The sequence below is a fragment of the Neocloeon triangulifer genome, unplaced genomic scaffold (assembly GCF_031216515.1).
Source record: "Neocloeon triangulifer isolate White Clay Creek 2 clone unplaced genomic scaffold, ASM3121651v1 ptg000001l, whole genome shotgun sequence".
Taxonomy (NCBI): domain Eukaryota; kingdom Metazoa; phylum Arthropoda; class Insecta; order Ephemeroptera; family Baetidae; genus Neocloeon; species Neocloeon triangulifer.
In genome coordinates, this window is record NW_026775544.1 from 5,963,104 (window position 1) to 5,986,759 (window position 23,656).

Sequence of the window (23,656 nt, forward strand, 5' to 3'; positions counted from 1 at the left end):
GAAATTATTGAAATTAAAAATCAATTTTTATGTGGTAGTAATCGTTTTTATTCTTAAACAAGTTCTCAAAATGTTTGGGGGGAATAGCTGCCATCGAAGATGATATGATGTGCATAGAGAAGAAGTGAAAGAATTATTTTTAAAAATCAGGCTCATTGGAAGCAACGGAATTAGACTTTGGAATCTTATTATCATACACAATAAAATTAGTAAAAATATCTACTTTGCTTCATTCTCAAGAGTTATATTCATGCGGCAAAAAAGAAATTACAATTAAGCTCCACTTTCTACGAAAAAGCTGTGATCCGCCTATGTGATTATGATTTTCCATAATATTGATATATATCCACATGATTTACAAAAAGCCTTATCGTGGCGGGCAGAGATCGAATTATTATATTTACTTATTTATAATACTCTTTCTTTATAGTTCATCCATCGCGTTTTTTGTTATTACTTAAATTATAGTCTTACATCATACATATTACATAGTAGGCTTTACAGGAAAATTAAATATTAAACTGGGGCAGTCTCTAGTCAATATACAGGGGAAATGTTGAGTGATAGGTTTTTGATGGCCTGGCTACGACTTGTGCGAGACGTCTTGATTATTTGCAGGACCATCGTTTTGCAGTCCAGGCACACAATCATCTGCAGCCCCTTCAACTTCTCGGCCGTCTTGTCAGCTCCTGATGGCCGACCAAGCGTTTTCGAGCGCATCAAAAAACTAGAAAAAAAGAGAAAATTATAGTGAAAATAAAAAATATACTTTTAAATCGCAATTTAATTCATTTCTAAATACATAATAATTTTTTAGTTCTTTATTTTAAAATTTCATTATCACTTTTACTATTAAATAAAATGAGGTGCTAATTTTGTAATATTTTACAAACATAGTATAATGCGCTGTAATATTTTACTATTTCCTTGATAAACTTATTTTCATACTTGGCAATGAGTGCACAATGAGCTACGCGCTCTGCACTTGCAATCGCGCTTGCACTCAGATGACTCAGAGCGCGATTGGCTAAAAGAATTGAATTAATGAATGTATAAAGTTTGAAATCTGCTCATTTTATTTTATTGAAAACCTTGAGTGTAAAAATGTGTTAGTGCTGCCCAGTATTGTTAAAATAATTTAATTTAAATCAAACATTTCATGATAACTTAGATGAGGATTACGTTTTTAGGTAAAGCAAAGCAAAGCAGAGCAGAGTGAATTGAAGTTAAGTAAAGGGAAGTGAAGTAATGGAAAATAAAGTTTCTAGTAAAGTAAGCTTTTTTCATAATAATAATAAATAAATAAATTATAAATATTAAAAAAAAAATCAAGCAAAATTTTTCTTACCCCCTCTGTGCCGGGTTGGGCTTGTCCACGGTGACTGGTAAGGACTGCGGCTGATTCTCGGTAGGGCATTTCTCGTCACTGCCCGCAGAGCTGCTGAGGGTCTCGAGTTCAACTTTGAGGGGTGGCGGGGTGTCCGAGTGGAGTTGCGTAGGGGTGGCCGAGGAGGTTGTGCGCCGCGTGAGGGTGGGTGAAGTAGGGGCGCTGCCAACGCTGTTGAAGCGCTGCGGGGCTGGGGCTGGCGGTGCCGTCATCTGCTGAGGGGCAGCGGCCAAAAGCCGGTTCATCAGGGAGCGGCCAAAGGTTGGCGAGCTGGATCCATCATCGCTGCCTTCAGGTGAAGACAAACCTGGCGACAGGGCAAAAACAGGCACGCGCGAAAAGTGCTCTGTGGGAATCCTCATCTGAAAAACATTTTATTTAAAAAATCATGTATTTATATTTGAATTGAATTATAAAAATAGTTTTCTTTCATTGAACCTCTTTTTTTTACAAAAAACTATCAATTAATTTAAAAAGTTAATTTTTTCCTTTCATTAGTGTGGCTTTTAAGTATCAGACTTGATTATTAACAAAGAAAATTAATAAATTAGTTTTAATATAAAAAAAAAAAATAAAAAATAACTAAAACCCTCTCTCAATTATTGATTTGGAATTATCAAAATTCTCTAATTTGATAGTTTTTTTTTTTTTTTAAGAACTATGTATTCAAATTTATATTAAATATTAATAGCTTTTAAAATAATAAAAAAATATGCTACTTCCCATTATATTATTTTGTTTTGCTTTCATTAATTTTTATTAAAGTAAATAAATTATCTAATTTCTAGTTACGATTAATTTACCTTATCGCAACACTTGTTGCAGACAGTCCTCTGACACAGTTTGCATTTCTGGCCCCACGGACCGAAGATGCTGAAGCGCGTCTTCATACACAGGAAGCACACCTGGAACAAAAATAAACACGCCTTAATACCTTATTTTCGTGCAACGGAACAAGTCATGCGTTTGAAGTTCTTATTCGCGTGTTAAAGCGGTCAATTTGAATTTAAATGTGCCTGTCAAAAGTTTCTTTGCTTTTGGCCTCGCCTTTAGAATTCGCAACGCCAACAAAACGATGAAGCGGAAGAGAGGATTTATTTAACACGGTTTTTTGGATAGCAAAAAGAATAATGTTAATTCTTCGAAACTTTACCAATGTAGACCTTCCAACTAATAACAATTTAAATAAAAAAATCTTGAAGCTTAAAATCTGCTCCTTACATTCACTTTTGATTTGAACTGTTTATTTTTGCCATCATAAATATTTATCTTTAAATTTGCTATGCATAAATTTAGTTGCGTGTTTCCAGTTTCAGATATAAACGATTAACTTCAAGATATTTATTTAAAATGTATCAAATAACACGATGCATTGCTGTATTATAAATTATAAATATTGCTAAATTTATAACTGAGAAAAATTATGATATTAGCTAGTAATACTAATTATAATATTTATTAAAAACTTATTTTAGGTTATTTAACAAAATATGTTTATATTTTGAATAACAATTAAAATAAACAAAAATCTACAAACAATACTAAAATTTTATAAACATTGTTATAACTTAGTCTCTTTTAAAATCTTTTAAAATTAATAGTTCTATAACTTACTTTTCTTTTTTCGACTTCTTCCTTAATCCGACCCTCGACTGGTAATCCATCGAGCTCAGCTTTGGTAAGCACGCTGCGGATGTGCACGATCTCCTCGAGCGTCAGTGACAGGCACTCCATCGCCGACTGCCAGTGCGACTGTCCAACCAGAACAAAGCTCTCGTTAATAAAAACACTCATACGCTCGAACGTCAAGTACATTCAGACGTCAAGAAAGTAAAGAGATTGGTGAATGGAATTGAAAGTGTCTCCGTTCTTACCGAATGGAGCAGCTCGTCCTGCAGCGAGGAGCGCGACCAGTTGAGTTCGCACGAGCCAAGGCTGGTGTGCGTCCTGGTGTCGTCGTCCTCCTCGGCCTCTTCACCCTTTTCGGCGTCAAAGGCGTGCGAGCATCTCTTTGCGGGCTGCAGAAATACATTTAAAAAATGTTTACTTTAATATTGCAGACTGCATAGAATTCTAGGATAATTTTAAATTTATGCTATAACATTTATTTTTAAAATTAAGCTTTAATTTTTCATGTTCTGTAAATACTGACATATAATATAAATAGTTTTTTGTGGGAAGTCTAGTTTGAATTTATTTTGATAATTTTTTAACTTTACTTACTGTAAATCTTTAAAATTTTATTTTTAGAAGATTTTGAGAAGACCATAAAATATAAATATTATTACCAGTTCATCGTTGACTTCATTTTCGTTTTTATCGTCTTTGGTTCCGGCTACGGTGTGTCTTCTCCTGAGCGTGGCCCTCCTGCTTGGGCACTGCGTGGCCAAATCGTACGCTGAAACACAAGTCACTCGGTCAAAATCGGATTTTGATATGTCGTACATTCATAAAGCACTATTATTATTTCTCTGCTCACTAACGATTCATTATTTTATAGACACATATTATATTTTAAGGCCATGCTCATGCTGAAAATGATAATTATATGAAAGCTTGTTAAATGAGAGTTTTTTTCGTTCACAGCTGCAACACAAAAAATCAACTCAATATTAAAAACTGAAAATGAGATTGACAGTGGGTTCTGATTTTCGTATGAAAGGCGACTGACTTGGAAAACAATGTTTGGCATGTTTTGTTATTTCCAAGCTTTATTTTGAACCCATCAGCAGATCTGCCATGAAAAGCGAAACAAACAAAGTAAAAATGTCTTTCTTACGCTTCGTTGAAACAAGTAAGGACTTCACGCAGTTGTTCATAGATATCTTTCTCAATGAAAATCATATATTTGTTAAAGTAAAAAACAACTCCGAAATCTAAATTAAATCTACTCATTTTGCTGTACATAGAAAGTGGTTTTGCCCTCAAGACTTTTTTATACATCAGGCTACGCGGTTAATTTTGTACTTAAATTTGCAAAGTAAAACAATTAAGTATGCTAGGCACGCACACAAACATGCTGAGCGTTTTTATAAGTTGTCAGGACTGCGTGAGTTCACTTTTTGAGTAGTTGCAAATCTTGAATGCTAATTTAAAAAAAGTGAAATGCTAAAATTAATGTAAAAAAAGTGGAAATTATTTTGTGCAAAAAATTTGTTACAAAAATTATATTTATTATAGTTTTTATTTTTATTTTAGAGTAAATTTTAAATTTCCATAAAATATCAAAATGTATGCCTACATTTTCAATATTATTGAAATATTTTAAAATTAAAATGAGAACATTTCAGCAGCCTGGCAACTTCAGAATCTCGACTATTTTTCAAAATTAAATGTTTAAAACTATAATCAAAAACTTTTCGTCTAATTCTTTTTTCAAGCGTACAATCGAGTAAGAGGGACGCCGGTCTCTCTGTGCGAGGTGCAGGTTCGGGCGCTTCTTCCTTGACACCCTGAGCGCCGTCGTCTTCAGGGTGCTCGGCAGACGAGATGAACCCTGAGGCGCGACTGCCAGCCAAAAGGTCACCCAGGTCGTATCGCAGCTTCAGGTGGTTGCCGCCGGTTGAAGAAGTGCTGCCGGTTGAGTCTGCGGCACCACAAAGCACCAAACAAACGTGTTTTGGTTGGCAATAATAATTTCAACAATGACACCATTTTAGAGGGGAATAAAATAATTATAGCTCTTTTTGAAATAAAATGTGGCTGTGGACAAAAATTAATAAAAATAATTCAACCTGTAAAAATTAATGAAACAAAAAATTGAAATTAAGCTTTAAACAGAAGGCACCAATGGTTTATTTTATATCAACTATGGACTTAATGGAAAATATAAAATTAAGACATAAAATTATGTAGGAACAGTTTATGTGTAGAGGTTAAATATAACATGGTTTATATAAATTGTTTAATTTGATGACTTTGGATTCTCAGCATTAGTCTCTCTATATATCCGAAAATGTCTCGAGGGCAAGCAACATCTTTAAGATCAAAATGTTGGAGCAGCTTTTTGCTCATAGCTCTCACCTTTTGGGAGAGCAGTTTCCTTTATTTATAGAGCTGGAATTTTTCACGCAAAAGTAACAGTACATAGTTGTCTTTTCTGTGCCACACAATGCCACAAAGTACCGCGAGAGAGAAATTATAAGCATTGTCGCGCAGGTGGTATAAATATATTTTGTTAGAAAACAAACGAGGTCAGTTATTTACTGATTTGAAAAGAAGAAATCAAAATATCGTGTGAGAAAAGTTGTCATTCAGCAGAAACTCGTTTTGATCAACAATGAAAGCTTTGAAGATATGAATCGACAGAAATTTTTTAAAATACTTGGTGACAAGATCATTTTCAAGACTTTCACAACAAATTACGAAATATATTTTATCATTATGATGCTTTCTCAAATTTATCAACAAGGAAGGAGAAATTCCGAGCTCAATAAATCACGCAGAAACTGGACGTCTCGCTGTATAAATTATTCCAAGACTATAATGAACAGCAGACACTCACTTTCTCACAAATTAAAAAAAAAACTCGCTTAATTGCAAAAGAGGCGAATGCTGAGAAACCGCGTTTTGTAGTTTTTACTTTATGTGAGTGACTTATGAGTTGGAGCCACGCGGCTCCCAATTTATTTGATGTCTTCATTCAAAAAAACACAAAAATAAAAGCTTTTGAAATTAACACAAACAAAAAACACAGGTGGTGAAAAACAGAATGACTTAAAATAAACTTAATTTCTAGGATTGTTTTTGGTATTTTTAATTAAAATTCCATTTTTTACCATCTGTGTTTTTAAAATACATGATATTTGATGTATAAACACAAAATATACCAAAATAATTGTAATAATTATTCCATCTTAAAATTAAAGAATATAGTTTGTCTTTTCAAAACCAGCTGAAAAGTCTGCTAAAAAAGTTCTGCTGACCTGTTCTCCGCCAGGGGTTGACGTTGCTCCTGGGGGCTGGAACTGGCGGGGCGGCGGGAGAGGCAGGCGAGTCGAGGGAGCAGATCAGGTCGTCGTCATCGTCTTCAATCTCATCCTGCAACATTGATTTAAATTCCATGTTAGAGCATTCATTGTTCTCCGCACGCTTCGGGAGGCAAGCGAGATAAAAATCTGGCCTTTCTCGAAAAACTCAAGTACACGTTTGTTATTGTTTGCATTGTTATTAACGTGCAGAAAAAAACGAAGCTTCCAGACTGACTCATCCTCGACAGGAAGATCAAATTTGAATATTTTTCGCTCTGAATATTACCTAGTTTCTCAAACTGTTGTTCCAAGTTGGTCATAATGATTCAAGCAAATAACACACAAAAATAGAAAAGTTAACAGAAGATAAGAAAATATTCATTACATGTTTTTATTTTCAAAGAAAATTTTATAACAAACTTTGCAATTAGAGTGCATTTTGAAGCTTTCTAGACGACAAAGTTAATGGAAATTTCTTTTTGTTTGATTCATTTAAATTTAATTTATTTTTTTTTACTTTTCCTGATTAATTTTGGACAAATTTGACAAATAAAATGTGCTGTATTTTTCAAGTTTAATTATTTAAACTTTACCTAGCTTAAAAAAACTTAATTTTCGTTCAGGCCAATAATTAATTATGTCATTCACATTCAATCGAGACTTACTGATTGACAATGGGAGCACAAACTAAAATGATTTACAGAAGATTTTCGTGACGTAAATTTTGTGCACACCCATGCTTGCTCTTCTTTTTTGTCTTATTTCGCTTCACACGAGAAATTTATTCGCAGCCTATTTGTTGTGTAATAATCGCCTTAAATACTCACTCAGCCTAAACCCATTACGGCACGGTGATGCGCCCAGATTATTTTATATATAACACAACTTTGTGTCGCGTGCAAATATGCATCTATCTTTGACGTCGGTGACGCAATTTCGCCTATAATATCCTGCAGAGGCCGTGTTTTTTTTTTCATTCCGGCGCTCTGGCCTTTTTCGGACGGAGATTTTATCCGATGATATCTAAACTAACAAACGTGAAACTTTCCTTGCACGCCTCACCAGATATCTCCGAATTTCTTTTTTTCTTTCTTCAATGAGATAAGAATCTTGTTTGGAAAACTTGTTTTCACTCGTTTCTGATTTTTTGCTGGGTGTTATATTTCCGAGCGTGAAAAACAAACAGCTGCTTTTTGCATGCGTTGCAGGGTTTTTGAGGTTTCATGAATGGACTCCATATTAGGTGGAAATAATTCGTCCAGCCTTGAAGGTAGAAACAAACTTGAAATTATCTCCGCCGCCTGAGAAAATACAAAGGGCGCGAGAACATGCGTGTCTGCGGAGGCGCGAGTGGAAAGAATCGGTGTATAATTTTGCATTCTGACACTTTGGATTATATCAGGATATGATGGGCTTTTCTTTTCTTCGGGCATGTTTGTCGTTTGAAAAATGGGTGGCCGTCGGCTCCTTGCGTTTTGGAGAGTGGGTGTGCAACAAAGAATGAAATGGAAAACGCCTTAACATCAATCACTTCAAATTGGTTTAATTTTAGGATGCACTAAATATCCAAGAAAGGTTGGAAAGGAAATCTGCTCCATTAAGAGTATTTATGCAGCTTAAAATTTAATTCTTCTCATTTATTCTCTGAAAAATGGTTGATTTCTTTACTGTAAATTTGATTCAAATAGGGTTATTGCTTCCATCAAACGTTAAAAAAGTAAATTAGTTTTATTTTAATACTAACTTACAACAAATTTTTTTTAAATAGTGGTTCGGAAAAATCTTTGTCTAAATCAGGTCCTCCTAGGCGAGCTCAAAGACTCAGGTTTAACGATCGAATATTATTAATGTAAACATCACTGACTGGGATAGATTTTAAAATTCTATGAATGAAAAATTATTATATTATAAGGTTTTTTATATATATTTTTATTTTTCGTCTAAATTTTTATAAAAAAAAAAATGGGATGTTTTTTGGTTTTAAAAGATATAATTTTCATTTTAAGTATACCATTAATCAAAAACATGACAGATTTAAGCAGAGGCTAGTAATAATTAAGCGCAGCAAAGACTGGACCTGAGATTTTTCACAACTCTTTTTTCATACTCTCGCAGATTAAATCTACATTTCTTTCTTTCGTTTCAAATAGAATAATCCTTTCATCTGACCCTTCCTTAAAAGGCATCTGTAAGTTTATCAGATTTTCCCAAGTCTTGTTAGAGTTGTTTGGTAATTAAAACCTCATTTTCAAATATTTTATCTTTAAACTATTATATCTCTGGGTTTGTGACGCAGTTTCGTGTCTGGTTCGCCCAACAATGAAAACGTAAATGGAGCCCCATAAACCAGAAGTGACAAAGCAGGACAATCGTAATTTCTCTCCGGCGAACAAACAAGTTTGTGTGCTTGCATTTGCGTATATGTACAGACGCTCTTTTTTTACACAAGCGTCTCGCCAACCAGCCCTTTTTTATATTTTTATATGATCTCAAGTGTGGACCGAATGCAGAGAACTGGGTGGTTTTTCAGACCTATTTACGATTACGACCAATGTGTCTGCTTGCACGGCCTCTTTGTGGGCGTGCGTTTTATTTTTCATACACAGAGCCGAGGCCACTTTATCTCTCGGAGGTCTCGGCATAATGAGGTTTTGCACCTCTCACCCAACGTCCAACCGGTTGGATTTTTTACAGTACTGTCCTCCAAGGTCTGCTTGAAGCAATCCACAACAAGAGAGCAGGCAGCCGCTCTTTGAATTTCTAAAGAGAGCAATTATTAATGAACGAATGAAGGAGAAAGCTACATTTTTTATAAAATTATATTGTTTGAATTTTGCATCTGAATTTTTGGATTTTTTTTTTTTTTTTAATACAACCGAAAGAATATTTAATTTTTGGCCGCTAGATTGGCAATCTTTTCTTTAAATTAATAATTATAATGTTTTATAAAAAATTAACTTTTAACAATAGTTGTCATTAAAATCAAAATTTTAAGACTGAATTGTATTTACATATTTGCTTTGGAAAATTTTGTGATACTTTGTTTTCCCGAAAACAACAGAAAGGTGGAATTTTTATTTGGAATATTTGTATACCTTGATTGTAACGTGATTTTTCACCAGTCTGGTCATAGCCACGGAAATTGCAGCTTTATAGTGCTCTATTTCATTAGTTCCTCACACTTTCCCTTTCTCTTGGTCCAACCTTGGTTCTCTAGTCCTTAATCGCTTTTAACAAATCCAGCATCTCTTTTCGTGATTTGACAAAAAGAGCCAACAATTCATCATCACGAGATTCATTTAAAGTTGCACAACGCCCAAATCAAATCATTGAGTTACATTATTCAGACACGCTGCACGACATCAAATTGAGAGCAGACAGGACCGTCTGATGAATTATGTAAATGCATGAAGCCTGCAGGGAGGTGTATTATCTAAAGAGATGCTTCGTGGTTTCGGTGTTTGCATAACACTTAGAAAATTGCAGTAATTACGTGAAGCGCTTCTGGCGGCACCGAAAAAATCTGCTAGGAACTGATTGACTTCGGTTCAGTGGAGAGGGAGAGACGTGAGCGGAATGCAAAAAGCAAAAGGTTGTTTAAGGAGACATTTTAGTTCAAATAGAATAAAAAAAATCGATCGAAGCTGGATCGAAATGAGTGCGCATTCAGTTACCGTGATTAACGACTCTGTTGCTTTTTTGCCCATGGCGCAGAAGTTCCCGGAAAGAAAGTGAACGGAATGTATTATAGTCTGAAAAGATCAGAAATAGTGAGGGAGGAGATACGATAATTTTATTTAAAAATCTTCATTAATTATTGAAAGGGAATTAAAAGGTTTGAAATGTCAAAACGTGGACTTGAATCTTGATTAATACTCAATTTGAAATAAAGTTTTTTAATGTAAAAATAAATAATTTATTTTATTTTTAAATTGCAGATTAAATTATGGTCATGCCAATGAAAATTTTCAAAATTATAAAATCAAATTAAAGCAGAAATTAATTTTCCTCCATTGTTTAGTATTGAAATTCTTTAAACATTGAAAAGGTATAATTTTTTTTAAGAGTGAAATTATTCCTTTTATTTTAAATTTTGAAATACAAAAAAACCTTTTGACTCGTTTTAGGATTTTCGTAAAAGAAAAACGTCAAGTTATCAGTGGCTCTGGAAACTCATTGAGTTGCACCACCGACGAAAATATGTGGAGCAAATGGAGCAATGTATGCTCGACCCTGCTTTTTACCTTATCCCTCTTTTCTTATCTGTCTGTGCAGGATTTCATAACTCTCGTCGCGCGAAAGCATAAAACCGTCGCCTAGTCTGAAAAGCTTCTGGCGCCACTTATTAAATATTGATCCTCTATTCATCACCAGACACATGCAAATCTGTCAGACAGCTTTCTTTTCTTTCATCTCAAGTACAAGGAAAAATATAATACCGTCTGCTACTTTTGCAACGCCAAAAGAGGTTAATTAAAATCTGCCGCGCCAAATCTAAAATTTATGACCGACACACGATATTCAGCCGAGGTCTTTTGCAGTCATAATTTATGCATCGAAAAGATTCAAAGCTGTTGGAGAAACAAACAGATCCGAATGATAATTGGTCAGAAGAGATTTCTCAGGCAGGAAAATCAAAGGTCAGTGTCCATAAATAATTTCTAATCGAGCTAATCGCCCTCGAGTCGTAAAGGAAAAGATGCTCCTTTCCATACAATCGCGATAATTGCCGAGCGTGCTAATATTCATCCAATTGTAATGCTAAAAAATATTATTGTATCAGAACCCTTTCACCGCAAGAGAACTTTCACTGCTACGATCGGCCTGCACATAATTCTCTCGCGGCTCCACAGTTAACAGTTATGCCGGTAGACACACAGCCCTGAATAACTCACGGTGATAATTCACTAGAGCTAGGAAAACATTCGCAATTGCGTCATCACAGCAAATACGGCAAATATGGTACCGTTAGGAAAAAGCCACATTTTCAAGTAGCATTTATGTATCTACTCGACTTGTTTACTGCTTGGAAAAACTGCGACACAAATATTGAGAGGCTGAAGTGGCACTTATAGATTAGATATATTTTGGACTAGAGAACTTTGCCAATTATTTTGATAGGACTTAAGTATGAGACTTGATAGATCGAATGATTTCTGATTCGACCAATTGATTGCTTTTGGCTTAAGGGTTGGAAAGAAAATTGCTATCTGTTTACAAAGTTCAGTGTATATCCTCTATCAAAAATATTTGCTGAGGATTTGCACCATAATGCTCAAATTTAATAATAAAACTGGTTGCGTATCATTTAAATTTAAAGACGTGTGAAATTCATTTTAAATTTAATTTTGAATTTATATTTTATTAACATTTCCTCAAATGACTACTGATATTCTGATTTTTAAGGAATTCACAAAAATTTAATTCACACAAATTTCATCCATACTTTTCCAAATATTTCCCATTTGTTTGCAAATTTAAAAAAAAGCTGGAATTGCGCAAATTTTCCATGACACAAGTTCTAATGAGGGCATTCAATTACTTCTGCAAACTATTCACAATTTAAGTTTCACCGTCAGCTCTGACAAAACTTTTGGCTGGCTTTCAAGTATGAATCCTGGGTGGAATTTCAATTTGATAAAAAGGTTTTACTGGATAGATGAGACGGTTGGGTGTTCAAGCAGGCGGAAAAGTCAAAAGTTTATCGATAAGTTTGTCCCCCATGACAAACTGAAACATTTCTAAGCTTCCAACATGCTCTTGGAAAAACCAATTTTTTTTTTAACAAAGAGAAAGTTAGCGTGCATCTCCGAAACTGTATATTTTTAAATGCATTATAATATAAGGTAAATTGAAATCAGAAATGATTTTGGTTCTCTCAAAACAGAATTAAAATGTTTTGAATGTTATCAAAAGTTCAAGCAAAAATTAAATTTAAAAATAAATAATTCAATTTCTTTATTATATTGTGAAGTTCAAAAACTGATTTCAGAGTATTTTAGCAACAATTTAACCCTTCAAGTCTGCGCTTCTTTCACCCCACACATATAAGATAAAGAGATCCTTGGAAACAATGAGCAGGCCATAAATTTTGAATGCTTCGCAAACACACCAAAAAAGCCGGCGGCGCAAGAAAGAGAGGAGAAAAACGATGAGCAGCAAACTTGGAAGCCATAAATAAAATATAAAAGGCTGCTGTACACCGAAATAAAACTGATGATTTTTTAGCACGGCGAAGAAGAAGAAGAAGAAGAAGAAGAGAGACTAGATGGAGAGCAGATTTGCGCAATGCAGAGCATAAATGACGGAAGAAATAGAGAAAATTTTATCCGGAGAGCGATCTATAAAAAAACTTCTGAACTTTCCCGACGGAGTATAAAAATCATTGCTCTGGAGAACAAACTGTGGCAGCATTTTTTGGGCCGAGCAATTTGCATTGATGCTTTCTTTGCCCGGCCACTTCTAAAAGCATTTTTGGCTCATCAAGTGTAAGTTATCACGGAGCCTCGGGCCAGACCCACAAACAATGAGCGTTTTTGCTTTGCTCTCCGCTAGCTCTCGGTTTGACACACTTTAGTGCAACCCTTGGGTCATATCGATTCCTTTGTCGAGGAAACTGACCGAAATGCATAGCCCCGGCGCAAGCGCTGCACTTTATATTGTACAATGGACCGCGCACATGTGGCCTATTTTTTTTACGTGATTTTGGTGCCAACGCTGCTGCGATTCGTAACAGAAATCTGACGCGACTTTGTGTGGTTTTACGATTTGAATTCGAGTTGGAGGACGTCCCATTTGCATAACCAGATTAATTTTTCTTGCGGAATGCATTTTTCTGCTCAGTCAAGGTTTTAATGCACTCAAAATCATATAATTTCAACTCTAATATTTTTCCTCAAAATGTAAAATCTAATTGAATTTGTCCTTGTTTAAAAATTTTATAATGCCAAATATTCTAACTACTTTCCAAAAATATGTATTAAACTTTTCAAGTTTCAACCCTTCATGTGTTTTAAATTTCTCAGTTAGCGTTTTTATCATGATTTAACCCTCAAAGCAAAATGTAATTAACCAAATGAAAAGTGGACAATTCCAAATGAATGATTGTAGTAGTACAATTTATTTATTTCATCAAGTTTTCATTTTGACTAGCCATATGGAGATAGAATATATATTATATACAATCAAAAAACACAGGGAAAATATTTAATTATAATTGCGCTTTTTGCTTAAAATAAAAGAATTATCTAGTGTAATATTATGTAAAAATAAAATATTTTATTTTTTAAAAATTAAAACAAACAAAAATAATTAAGAATGTTATTTTAAGTTTTCTTTTTACAAAAGTGTGATACTGAAAATTTGAAGTTTTTTTAACTACAAAGAATTATATTATTGTAAAAGAAAAAATGGAAAGTTCTCAAGCGTGCACGAATGCAGTTCTTTTTTCAACGGATATAAAAGAGATCAAATCGAGAAGCCATAAAAAATTCTGTTAATCTTTTCCTTTTGTTCACTTTTCTCCTTTGAATCGTGAATGCGTGGCTTTTTGTATATTTTCTCTCTCTTCTCCAAACGAATCCCGATGCGGTACTTTTTATGCAACCATGCTCATTTTTTTCTTTTGGCAGCACATCAACAGATTATTATTTGCCGCGAGTCCGAGGAGAGGTGATTGAACCGCTGCACATTCCGCAAAGGTCAACAAAACCTGGGGCATAAATTAATGTCGACCCTTGAACTTCCACTTGGCAAATTGATCTCCAAATGAAAGTGCAAATCGGCTAAAAGTGCGCGTTTGATGCAGAGAGAATTAAGCTGGCAGTTTCCATGATCGAGTGAAATCAAGTGTGGGAAAGCATCTCTCGGATGCTGGCGTTATTTGATGTTGGATTCGCCACGATCTCTCGAACTTAATGAACCGTCCTGCGATTCGGTCTCTCGGAATCTGGGCCAGCAGCAGGCAAATTGCGTTATATCATTAGTAACACGCTGGCTCTTCATCGCGTGGCACGAAACCAGAAACCACCGAAATTGTTGTCCATCTTCAAATATTTGTTTTGCACACACAGAGCTGCTGTGCAATTAAGCTGATGGGTTTGCAGTTTCAAAACCATAATTGTCGGATGGTTTCACTTTCAAAAGAAGATTTCATAGCGTGTCAATATAAATGTTTATGAAGTCAGGAAAACACAACTTCATTTATCACTCTAAAACTAATTTCAATTTCAATTTACTCTTAAATAATATAATTTTCACAAATATGTTGTTGCAAGTCATAATGATTTAAATTAAAAGTGTGTTGATTTGTTTGCTTTTTTAGAAAAAAAGAAGACCGAACTTTAAGGAATTTTGAAACTAAAAATTATAAAAACAAACAAATGAAACAATTTTGTTTGTGCATATTTGTGAATGTTAAAGAGAAAATTTCAAAGTAGACACTAAATATTTGCCTATTTTCAAAATTTCAGAAGATTTTCAAAGATTTTTGCTGTTTTTCTTCAATATTTGAATTGGAGCTGGAAACAGTAGTCGGTGATTTTTTCTATCAACTTTTCGAATTAAAATTATCTCTTTTAAAATTGATTTCATTGATGAATTATATACAGAACAATTTGAAGCAAAACTAAGCACATTTAATCAACCAAATGCATCAAATTTTACCCATTTTCATTTTTGAACAGATTTATTTTTTTAATCAACATTTCGCAACATTTTTTTAGATTTCCATGTTCTAAAATATCCATTGTAAGTATTTTTTAAGTGTAGATTGTACCTTTCATGATACATTTTGGTTCCTTTTTTAATTTTTTCAATAAACTCTTTTAGCCCCAAAACTTTATTTTGAAAATAAAAATCAAACAGCAGTCAACAGAAATGTTTTTAAACATCACTCATTGGATAGCGGATTATAAAAGTGATCAGTTTTTCTCTCGGAGTGACTTCTTGCGGAAAATTTCATCAACAAGAGAGCTTCGTATCAAAACTGATCTCTGCCATTCAGCAATAAACAATATCACTCTTCTCTGCTTTTCGTGCGTGCCGCAGTATAAGAAGTAGAAAGAGAAAACAATTTTGTTTTATATTTCTAGAGAGAGAGAGGTTATTTCATGCTGGGTCACTTCGCGAAATACGCGGTGAGTCGTCGCTGCGCCGAGAAAAAAAAAACAGGATTCCGTCGAGCAGCATGAACTTGCACACACCAATTTGAATAAAACGAAATGTGTTTTGCGAGAGATGTGCGCGCGTGTGCCGATCGTGACGACTGCAAGAAAAAATTAGCTTGGGAAACTTTTGGCAAAGTGCAATTCACGCGGGAAATTTTCCCATATACCGTCGCGCTACCGACTTGTTCACTCGATCGTTGCGAAAGGTTTGGGTGCCAGTTCAATTAGGTGCCGTGTCGTAATCAAGGCTAATCATCAATTCATCTAATTGGGAACAGTATGAGAGTGCCAAATTGAATTTAAAAAAAAAAAAAATCTTTAATAAATTATTTAAAAAAATCTGAAAATTTTGAAGAATTATAAAATATTTGTACAAAAACTAATAAAAAGTGACTCAAAACCATTCCTGCGTTTTGTAGCTTAAAATTCGTTGCCGAAAATCCCCATCTCTGTCTTATATCAATAAACAAAGATTCTGACGATGAGTTAATCCAACTCTCGGCGGCTTTAAGTAGGTCAAACCACTCAAATTAATTAATTAACAAAAACCGTCCGCAGACCGTGAGTAAGAACAGGGAGTGCATAGGATGTGCGCACACCGTCATTGTCACCACCAGCATGCGGCACCACTTTGACGTCAGTCAAACACACAGACAATTTCAATCCGCGCCCGAACACTACTCCACGCAAGGCACAGTTGTCGGATCACAAAATCGATTTTTCCGGCGGTAATTAAAACAGGACTACTCTAAAAGCCTGTATTAAGAACATTCACATTAGGTTGAAATCATTTTATCTATAACCAGAGGAGGCTCTGGCTATTTTCTCTGAAGATAACGTTTGTTTAATTTTTATTAGAGTTAACGCTCAAATTTTATTTTGCGCAACTCAACATGTAAGACCTTCAGAAACCATTTTCAGCCGATTTTTTTAAATTGGAAAAACGTAAAAAATTTTATAAGGCTCATTTTTAAAATTAAGAAAATCATAGCATGAGAATAATCCTATGGATCCCACTTATATGGAACTGTTTTCAAATGTTGGCATACATTTTGGTGGAAATTTTTGGAACGATTCTTTTTGATCAGTTTAAGTGACTCTTTAATTGAAATAAATATATGCAAATCGATCCGGTTAGGAGAAAGAGTTTGTTGTTGTTTGCCTACCTGGAACTTGGAGAAATCCACTTGGATGAGCCTCCTCATTGGCGTGCCTTCGGGCTCGCGGCTTGGCTCCTTCAGCAGGGTCTGCGGCGCTGTGTCTGAAACACCAACAGCAATTTGCGTTAGTTCATTAGGCCGAGAGACGTTAATTATGGAGCGGCCGGCTGCATCGGACCCATCGCGTTAATACCAAATGTCTTTAGCTTTAACGGAAAAAGACTTCATTTGGACTCAAAAAGTTTCCTCTGCGGGCTCCGAACTGACAAAATGCTCATTTGGCCACCTAATTAGTGATGCCTTAATTTGTTTGCTCTAAATTTAAACTTTGAATCATGTTTTTTTTTTCATATTTAATATGATTATAAATTACCAAAAGAGAAGCAAAATAAAGGATTTTTTAGAGCCGGTTTTATTGAAAAAAAGGAAACACTTAATTTTGTTTTTAATGCTGTTATTTTATTCTTCACAATACATGTTTTCTTACTTAGCATTATTACGTTAAAATAAATATCGATCAAAATTTGGAAATTTTGGTAATGAGATGGAGAGTAAGCAATGATTAAATTGATATTTCATATATAGATGTGAGGTGAATCCACAACAAATCAAATAACTTATAAAATAACATCCAAATTTATATGATACCAACTAAGATCTTTTTATTTTAGAGTACTACAACATGTACAATATTAAATTTATAAAAGAATTGATGTAACTAATAATTATAAATAATAATAAAAATGAAAAAATAACTGTTGAAAAGAAATTGTTGAAAAATTTAATTCTGATTTTTTTAAATTTAATATATTCTTGTTTGAGTATTAATAAGCACTCAAAACAACACGATTGATTGACATGACAATTATTGAAGTGCGATTCTTTCTGTTCTCACACCCCATGCCCAAATTTGAAGTTAGCCGATTGAGATTTTCACAGCATAACAACCATGACTTAAAAGCACCACCCCTAAATTGTTTTGAAAAAATTTCCAAAATTGCGGGTTTTATGGGACATTTTGAAAAAATTAAAAAACCTAATTTTCTCGCGTTCTATTGATCGTAGAACAAAAATCCGGGTATGGTTGAATTTGTCTTGACGATTTCTACAAGTTTGCTGTTGAGTAAAAAGTTGTAGGTCAAAGTTCAAGGTCAATTTTCATGACCTCAAATTTTCAAATTCAAATTTGAAAATGGGCCGCACGTTTTAAAAAAATTTTGAGATTGCCATTCGATTCCTCATGAAATTTTACATAAAATATGTCAAAACTGGAGTGACGTTTTTCTTTGTTAAATTTAAAAATAAAAAAGAATATTAAAAAACGTGGTTTTTAGTGCCTCCGCAGGCAGGGTCAACATTATGATCGCTTTTAACGTCGTCCCTGATCATTTTAGATAAAAAGTGATAATGACAAAAGTTAATGCCCACGTCAAGCCAAATCGAATGATGTATATATTGATGGCTTTTGGTGACCTTCAGGTCAAAGGTCACCGAAGTCGGTGACCTGAGGTCACCTGATCTGGATGTGTGATATGTACTTAAAAAGGTCTCGTTGAGAGGATAATTTTGGTCATCAATTTTTGGTCTGTACCTCAACCACAAACCGATTAATTGTGTTTTTCATTAATTCAATGCACAATTTTCAACACAATTAATTTTAAAATTATAATTAATCGGCTTGTGGTTGAGGTACAGACCAAAAATTGGTGACCAAAATTATCCTCCCAACGAGACCTTTTTAAGTACATATCACACATCCAGATCAAGTGACCTTTGACCTGAAGGTCACCAAAAGCCATCAATATATACATCATTCGATTTGGCTTGACGTGGGCATTAACTTTTGTCATTATCACTTTTTACCTAAAATGATCAGGGACGACGTTAAAAGCGATCATAATGTTGACCCTGCCTGCGGAGGCACTAAAAACCACGTTTTTTAATATTCTTTTTTATTTTTAAATTTAACAAAGAAAAACGTCACTCCAGTTTTGACATATTTTATGTAAAATTTCATGAGAAATCGAATGGCAATCTCAAAATTTTTTTAAAACGTGCGGCCCATTTTCAAATTTGAATTTGAAAATTTGAGGTCATGAAAATTGACCTTGAACTTTGACCTACAACTTTTTACTCAACAGCAAACTTGTAGAAATCGTCAAGACAAATTCAACCATACCCGGATTTTTGTTCTACGATCAATAGAACGCGAGAAAATTAGGTTTTTTAATTTTTTCAAAATGTCCCATAAAACCCGCAATTTTGGAAATTTTTTCAAAAAAATTTAGGGGTGGTGCTTTTAAGTCATGGTTGTTATGCTGTGAAAATCTCAATCGGCTAACTTCAAATTTGGGCATGGGGTGTGAGAACAGAAAGAATCGCACTGAATTCCAACCATTATCACCAAAATTTCCCTATTAATTGAAACATGATAATTTTTACATTTCTGAGTGAGAGACACCCACACGAGATAAGTGTAATCTAAGGCTTGAATTTCAAATATTAATATTTGGACTCCGTTGAGTGGAGGAAAATTTCATAATTTCAAAGGGCGCTGAGCTGTGATTCAGAACAAGTGGATTCTCATCGCCGTCATTATCGTGCAACGTAAAAGAACTCAACCTAAAGTGCAGACGGTGTAATCTAATCACGGCACGTTGAACCTTAAGTCTATTCTTTAATGTTTGCGCGGCAAGGAGGAGAGGAGATTTCCGCTCCTGTTATTGGGAATAATGAGCTCTGCTTATATCCAGCGACGATGATATTTACCACCAAGAAGTTTGCAATTACAATTTTTCACTCTTGGTATAAAAACAAAACCACACCGGATTGGAGAGTGAGGGGAAGTGAATGAACAAAGGAAGACAATTTTGAAGTCGAGCGACGTGGAAAGTAATTTCGGAGAAACTCGAGCGTGCATTAGAATCGTCGGCAAAGCGAGTATAATTTGCGTAAAGGTATAGTTTATCTTTTCTGGTGAGCAGCGGTCATTAAGTTTGTCAAGTGCACGCGTAATGATCAGGAAGGGTTCTTTCTCAACGATAAACATCTCAATTAGTTGATATGGAAATTATTGTTCCCAAATTGAAAGACAAAATAAAATTATCGGAACATTGAACATCTATGAAAAACGCTTTGATAAAAAAATTTAACAGTGTAGATAAGAATGAAACATTTTAATTGTTTGCGCAAAGTTCAGTTTTAAATTATTTCCATTCTGTGATAAGTTAATCCACATGAGATTAAGACATTAAGAGTAATTAACACTTACATTTTAATTACATAACGGAGTCCCGTCGGCTTTTCTCTCTTTATCGATTTATGGCGAAATTTCACGCTCGGTTGACGGAGACAATTTGTTTTTGGGAAAATTTTGTACTTTCAGCCGGCAAATTTGTATCCATGCACATGCATATTTAACAGCGTCGGCCGGCGCCGGAACGGATGAGCTCGAGCGCTCAGGGAATAATTCTGGGCCACTAAGTGCCGGGAGTCGATCCGAGGACTGCAGTGTGCGCACCGCCAACCCTAGTAGACGCAGGCGTTGTGAAACAACACCACTCATCCCTGCTCTCGCCCCGCGTCAAATTATTTATTCATTTTTCGGCTTCCTAGAGTGTTTTGGTTGAGAGACGAGATTTGGTAATGTTCAAAATTTGGAAAAAAGAAACGGTAATTATACCAAAGAAGTTTTGTTCCATTTAATTGATTTTTTTTATAGAAAATTTATTAAACACATTTTTTTAAAGGTCGGGCACAATTCGGAAGTAATAAACTTAAACTTTTTTAAACAATTTCTAATTTTAAAAGAAAAAATACTCTCATGAACAGATTCAAATTTTGATTCTAGAGGGTTTCATTTCCCTAGTTTTGCATACTCTTTTATTTTTTTGTTTACATTAATGGTTAATTAGGTACCAAACTTCTTGCTTTACCGATCCTGGCATTTTTATCTTTATTAATTTCAACTTGATTTTCTTTAAATTATTTAATGCAAGTTGTTAAAAACTTGTGTTTTGATTTTTAAGCACAGAGGAGTGGGTAGCAGCACAATTGCTTGTCATCTTAATTTGATAAAGCGTAGCAGGATTTATTATATAGAATATAAATCAAATTAGATAGATAATTTTATCAACACTGGCCTTTACAACAAAATACAATCAAATTTGTATGAAGTTTTTTAAATTTCAAATAATATTTTAAAAAAATATACACTAAAATGAATTTATTAGTTTTAATCGTAAATATATAATAAAATCAAATAAAAAAATTTGTGAACTATATTTAAAAACAACAAAACTATGATTTTAAATAATTTATTTTCAAGAGGAACTTAAAAAAACTATGGGGTAATATAAAAGGTGTTCCATTCACTATATTTACATATTAAGGTAGGTTTCATGTAATTTTGTAATGGCATAAATAGTTCATTCTCCCTGATTAACCAAAGCAAGGCAATTTGCAAAAAACGCACGTGATGGAAAACGGGACGATAGACAAGAAAAGAAAGGCGACCACACGCTGTGTTTGTTTTCCACTTCTGCCTGTTGCGAATCGAATGCAAACCGATAAAATTACTGTAAATTTTTTTTTTGAACCCCGCGGTGCTCCCCATGCAGCACGTGAGGTGCACAGAGGCAGCGGTAAAAAATTAGCACAAGTCAACAACTGATATCCAATCGACCAAATAATTGTGCGTGAAAACTTCAACGCAACTTAGAAAATATTAATTAAATAAAATCCCCAGAAACCATAATCCACAGTAATTTCCATACAAATTTAGTAAAATGTTTTTTGCCGGTTTGTAATTCCCAGAATTTATTTTAATAGCGACCAAATAAATTAATTTAATAATTTGAAATATTTACTGAATTGTTACTGAAAATGTTTTGAAAATAGCAATTTTTATAGCCTCTGGTTTTTCTGGTGAGGTATTTGCATATTAATATGATGATTTTTTTTCTTGTTTGAGAGAGGACACGCTGTGGCGGCGACGGCGGTACTTGATTTGTGCATTCCAAAACCCTACAAGTGCCGCTGTCGTACGAGTGACCTGGAGCGTTAACAAGATTATTTGCTCTTTTAAAAAACATGGCTCGCGGTATGACTCATTCGGCTGTTTTCAGTACGTGCAATTTCTCTCGCAGTCTCGCCTTCAACTTGGCATTAAAAAAAACCAATTTAAGTCGTGGAAATAATTTTTCTCAGCAAAAAGAGGATGAAATTATATGATAATCCAAAGAAGTGTATCTAGATGGGAATTTCTTTCTTTCCATTTTATACAGTTTAGGCAAGCAAAAATTAATCCGAATTCTCATTGTGTTTCGGCGGATTCGAGGACGCGTGCATGCAGATAGCGCAGTTATTTTCATATGCGCGATTGGAATAACGCAAAAATTACTGTGTCACGGTCTCGATTATGATCCGTGCGCATGAAAACGAGAACGAGAGATGCAACTCTATGCTCCTCTTTTTATTAGGTCGTATTTGCACAACCTACACACATCTCGCACGGCGCCTTAATTCTCAGAGATAAACGCAAAAAAGAAAACGTGGGAGTTTGAGAAAATTAATTAGTTCCGAGTGCGCATTGTCGCCACTGGGAAAAATGGAGTACAAAAAGTTATGTAAATCTGGACGGCCTCGAGATTTTTTTTATTCAATTCGCCGATTCGATTGCCAAGTGCTGAAGCTGCACAATTGTGCACTTCTTTTTCTATTTCCAACAGAAAAAGTTCAAAGATAATACAAAGCCAAGCTTTGTTTCTGTAAGTTTGTTTGGAAACTGGGCCGCAGCTCGTTTCTTACGCAACCATTGTAGCAAATTAGCAGCAGGATGGGAAATTTACATAGAAACGCGCTGAACTCTTATTATCCTTTTTTTACTTTTTTCTTGCTGAAAAGTGAGATGGAGAGGAAACTTTCTTTCCGGTGATTATAATTGGCAAAAGAGCAGAGAATTTAGAGCAAGAATTATTAAAGAAAGGAAAATATTGTCATAAAATCCGCTTCCAAACAATTTTCCAGACAAAATATTCCCAATTAAAAGAAAATTAAATAAAAAGTGCAAAAGAATTTATAAGAAAAATGCAATATTTTTCAATGAAACCGTGATGGTGTGGCAAACAAACAATGTGGCCAAGGTTTGTTTTGGTTGAGGAATGTCCGTAGACGTAGAGATCATAATTAATTGCGTAAAAGCGCGAGCCTTTTACGTTTTAATTTGGTCAAGAGCTAATTGTAGGTCTCCGTATGGTGTGCAAAAAGGCAAAAGTCGTTCGTCCGTGTCACTTCTACAAGATACGCCTGCTGTTTAGAAAGATTGACGCGCGCGTGAGTTGGAAACCTTATGCTGGAAAAATAGGTTCAAAGAATACCTTCAGCTAAATAGTAGTGCGTAGTTTTGGAGAATTTTTTTTGCCAAAAGTTGTTTCTTGCTTTAAAAGAAGGAACCAAACATTAGAAGGATTTCAATTGAATTGAAAAAAATTACAATAAAAATTATTTCAATACTGGTTTGAAATGCTAAAGGAAAAAAAATCAAATTTGAAGTGTTGATTTGATCGTGCATGATTTTTCATTAATAATTTCCAGCACTCAATACTTCATACATTTCTAGGTTTCCTAATTTCCTTCAAAAATTATGATAGATCTGATGCATTTAAAGTTATTTTTATTTAATATGCAAAATATATTTATCTACCAATCAATTGCTTTTTATTAATAATATTTTTATGATGAATTCTATGCCTAAATTAAATCTCATAGACTTGAGGGAAATAGTTGGGGTATTGCGATAAATTATTAAATAAATATAAATTATTTATTATTGAATTTTAAAGAAATAAATTAATTAATTATAATAAAAATATGCAGTTTAAAGTTTTTCACAGTAAAATAAAACTAAATTTAAAAAATATCTATAAAAAAGTTGTATTGTACCCAAAATGAAAAAAAAATTAAATAATAAAA

At 34.1% G+C, this 23,656-nt stretch overlaps 1 protein-coding gene across 4 annotated transcripts in view; it reads right to left on the reverse strand.

Moving 5' to 3' along the window:
• Nucleotides 1-30: 30 nt before the first annotated feature.
• The window catches only part of LOC132201002 (protein spire), a 99,875-nt gene continuing 76,249 nt past the window's right edge, over nt 31-23,656 (reverse strand). For 3 of the 4 annotated variants that reach the window (XM_059626873.1, XM_059626865.1, XM_059626856.1), the window contains 9 exons: nt 16,691-16,785; nt 6,313-6,427; nt 4,773-4,973; nt 3,676-3,785; nt 3,262-3,405; nt 3,002-3,139; nt 2,191-2,292; nt 1,349-1,749; nt 31-727 (listed from right to left, as the gene is read on the reverse strand). In XM_059626873.1, the coding sequence (XP_059482856.1) occupies nt 538-727; nt 1,349-1,749; nt 2,191-2,292; nt 3,002-3,139; nt 3,262-3,405; nt 3,676-3,785; nt 4,773-4,973; nt 6,313-6,427; nt 16,691-16,785 (1,496 nt within the window). In that variant the 3' untranslated portion in view covers nt 31-537. The remainder of the gene's footprint in view (nt 728-1,348; nt 1,750-2,190; nt 2,293-3,001; nt 3,140-3,261; nt 3,406-3,675; nt 3,786-4,772; nt 4,974-6,312; nt 6,428-16,690; nt 16,786-23,656) is intronic. The other variant, XM_059626881.1, reaches the window with a different exon arrangement.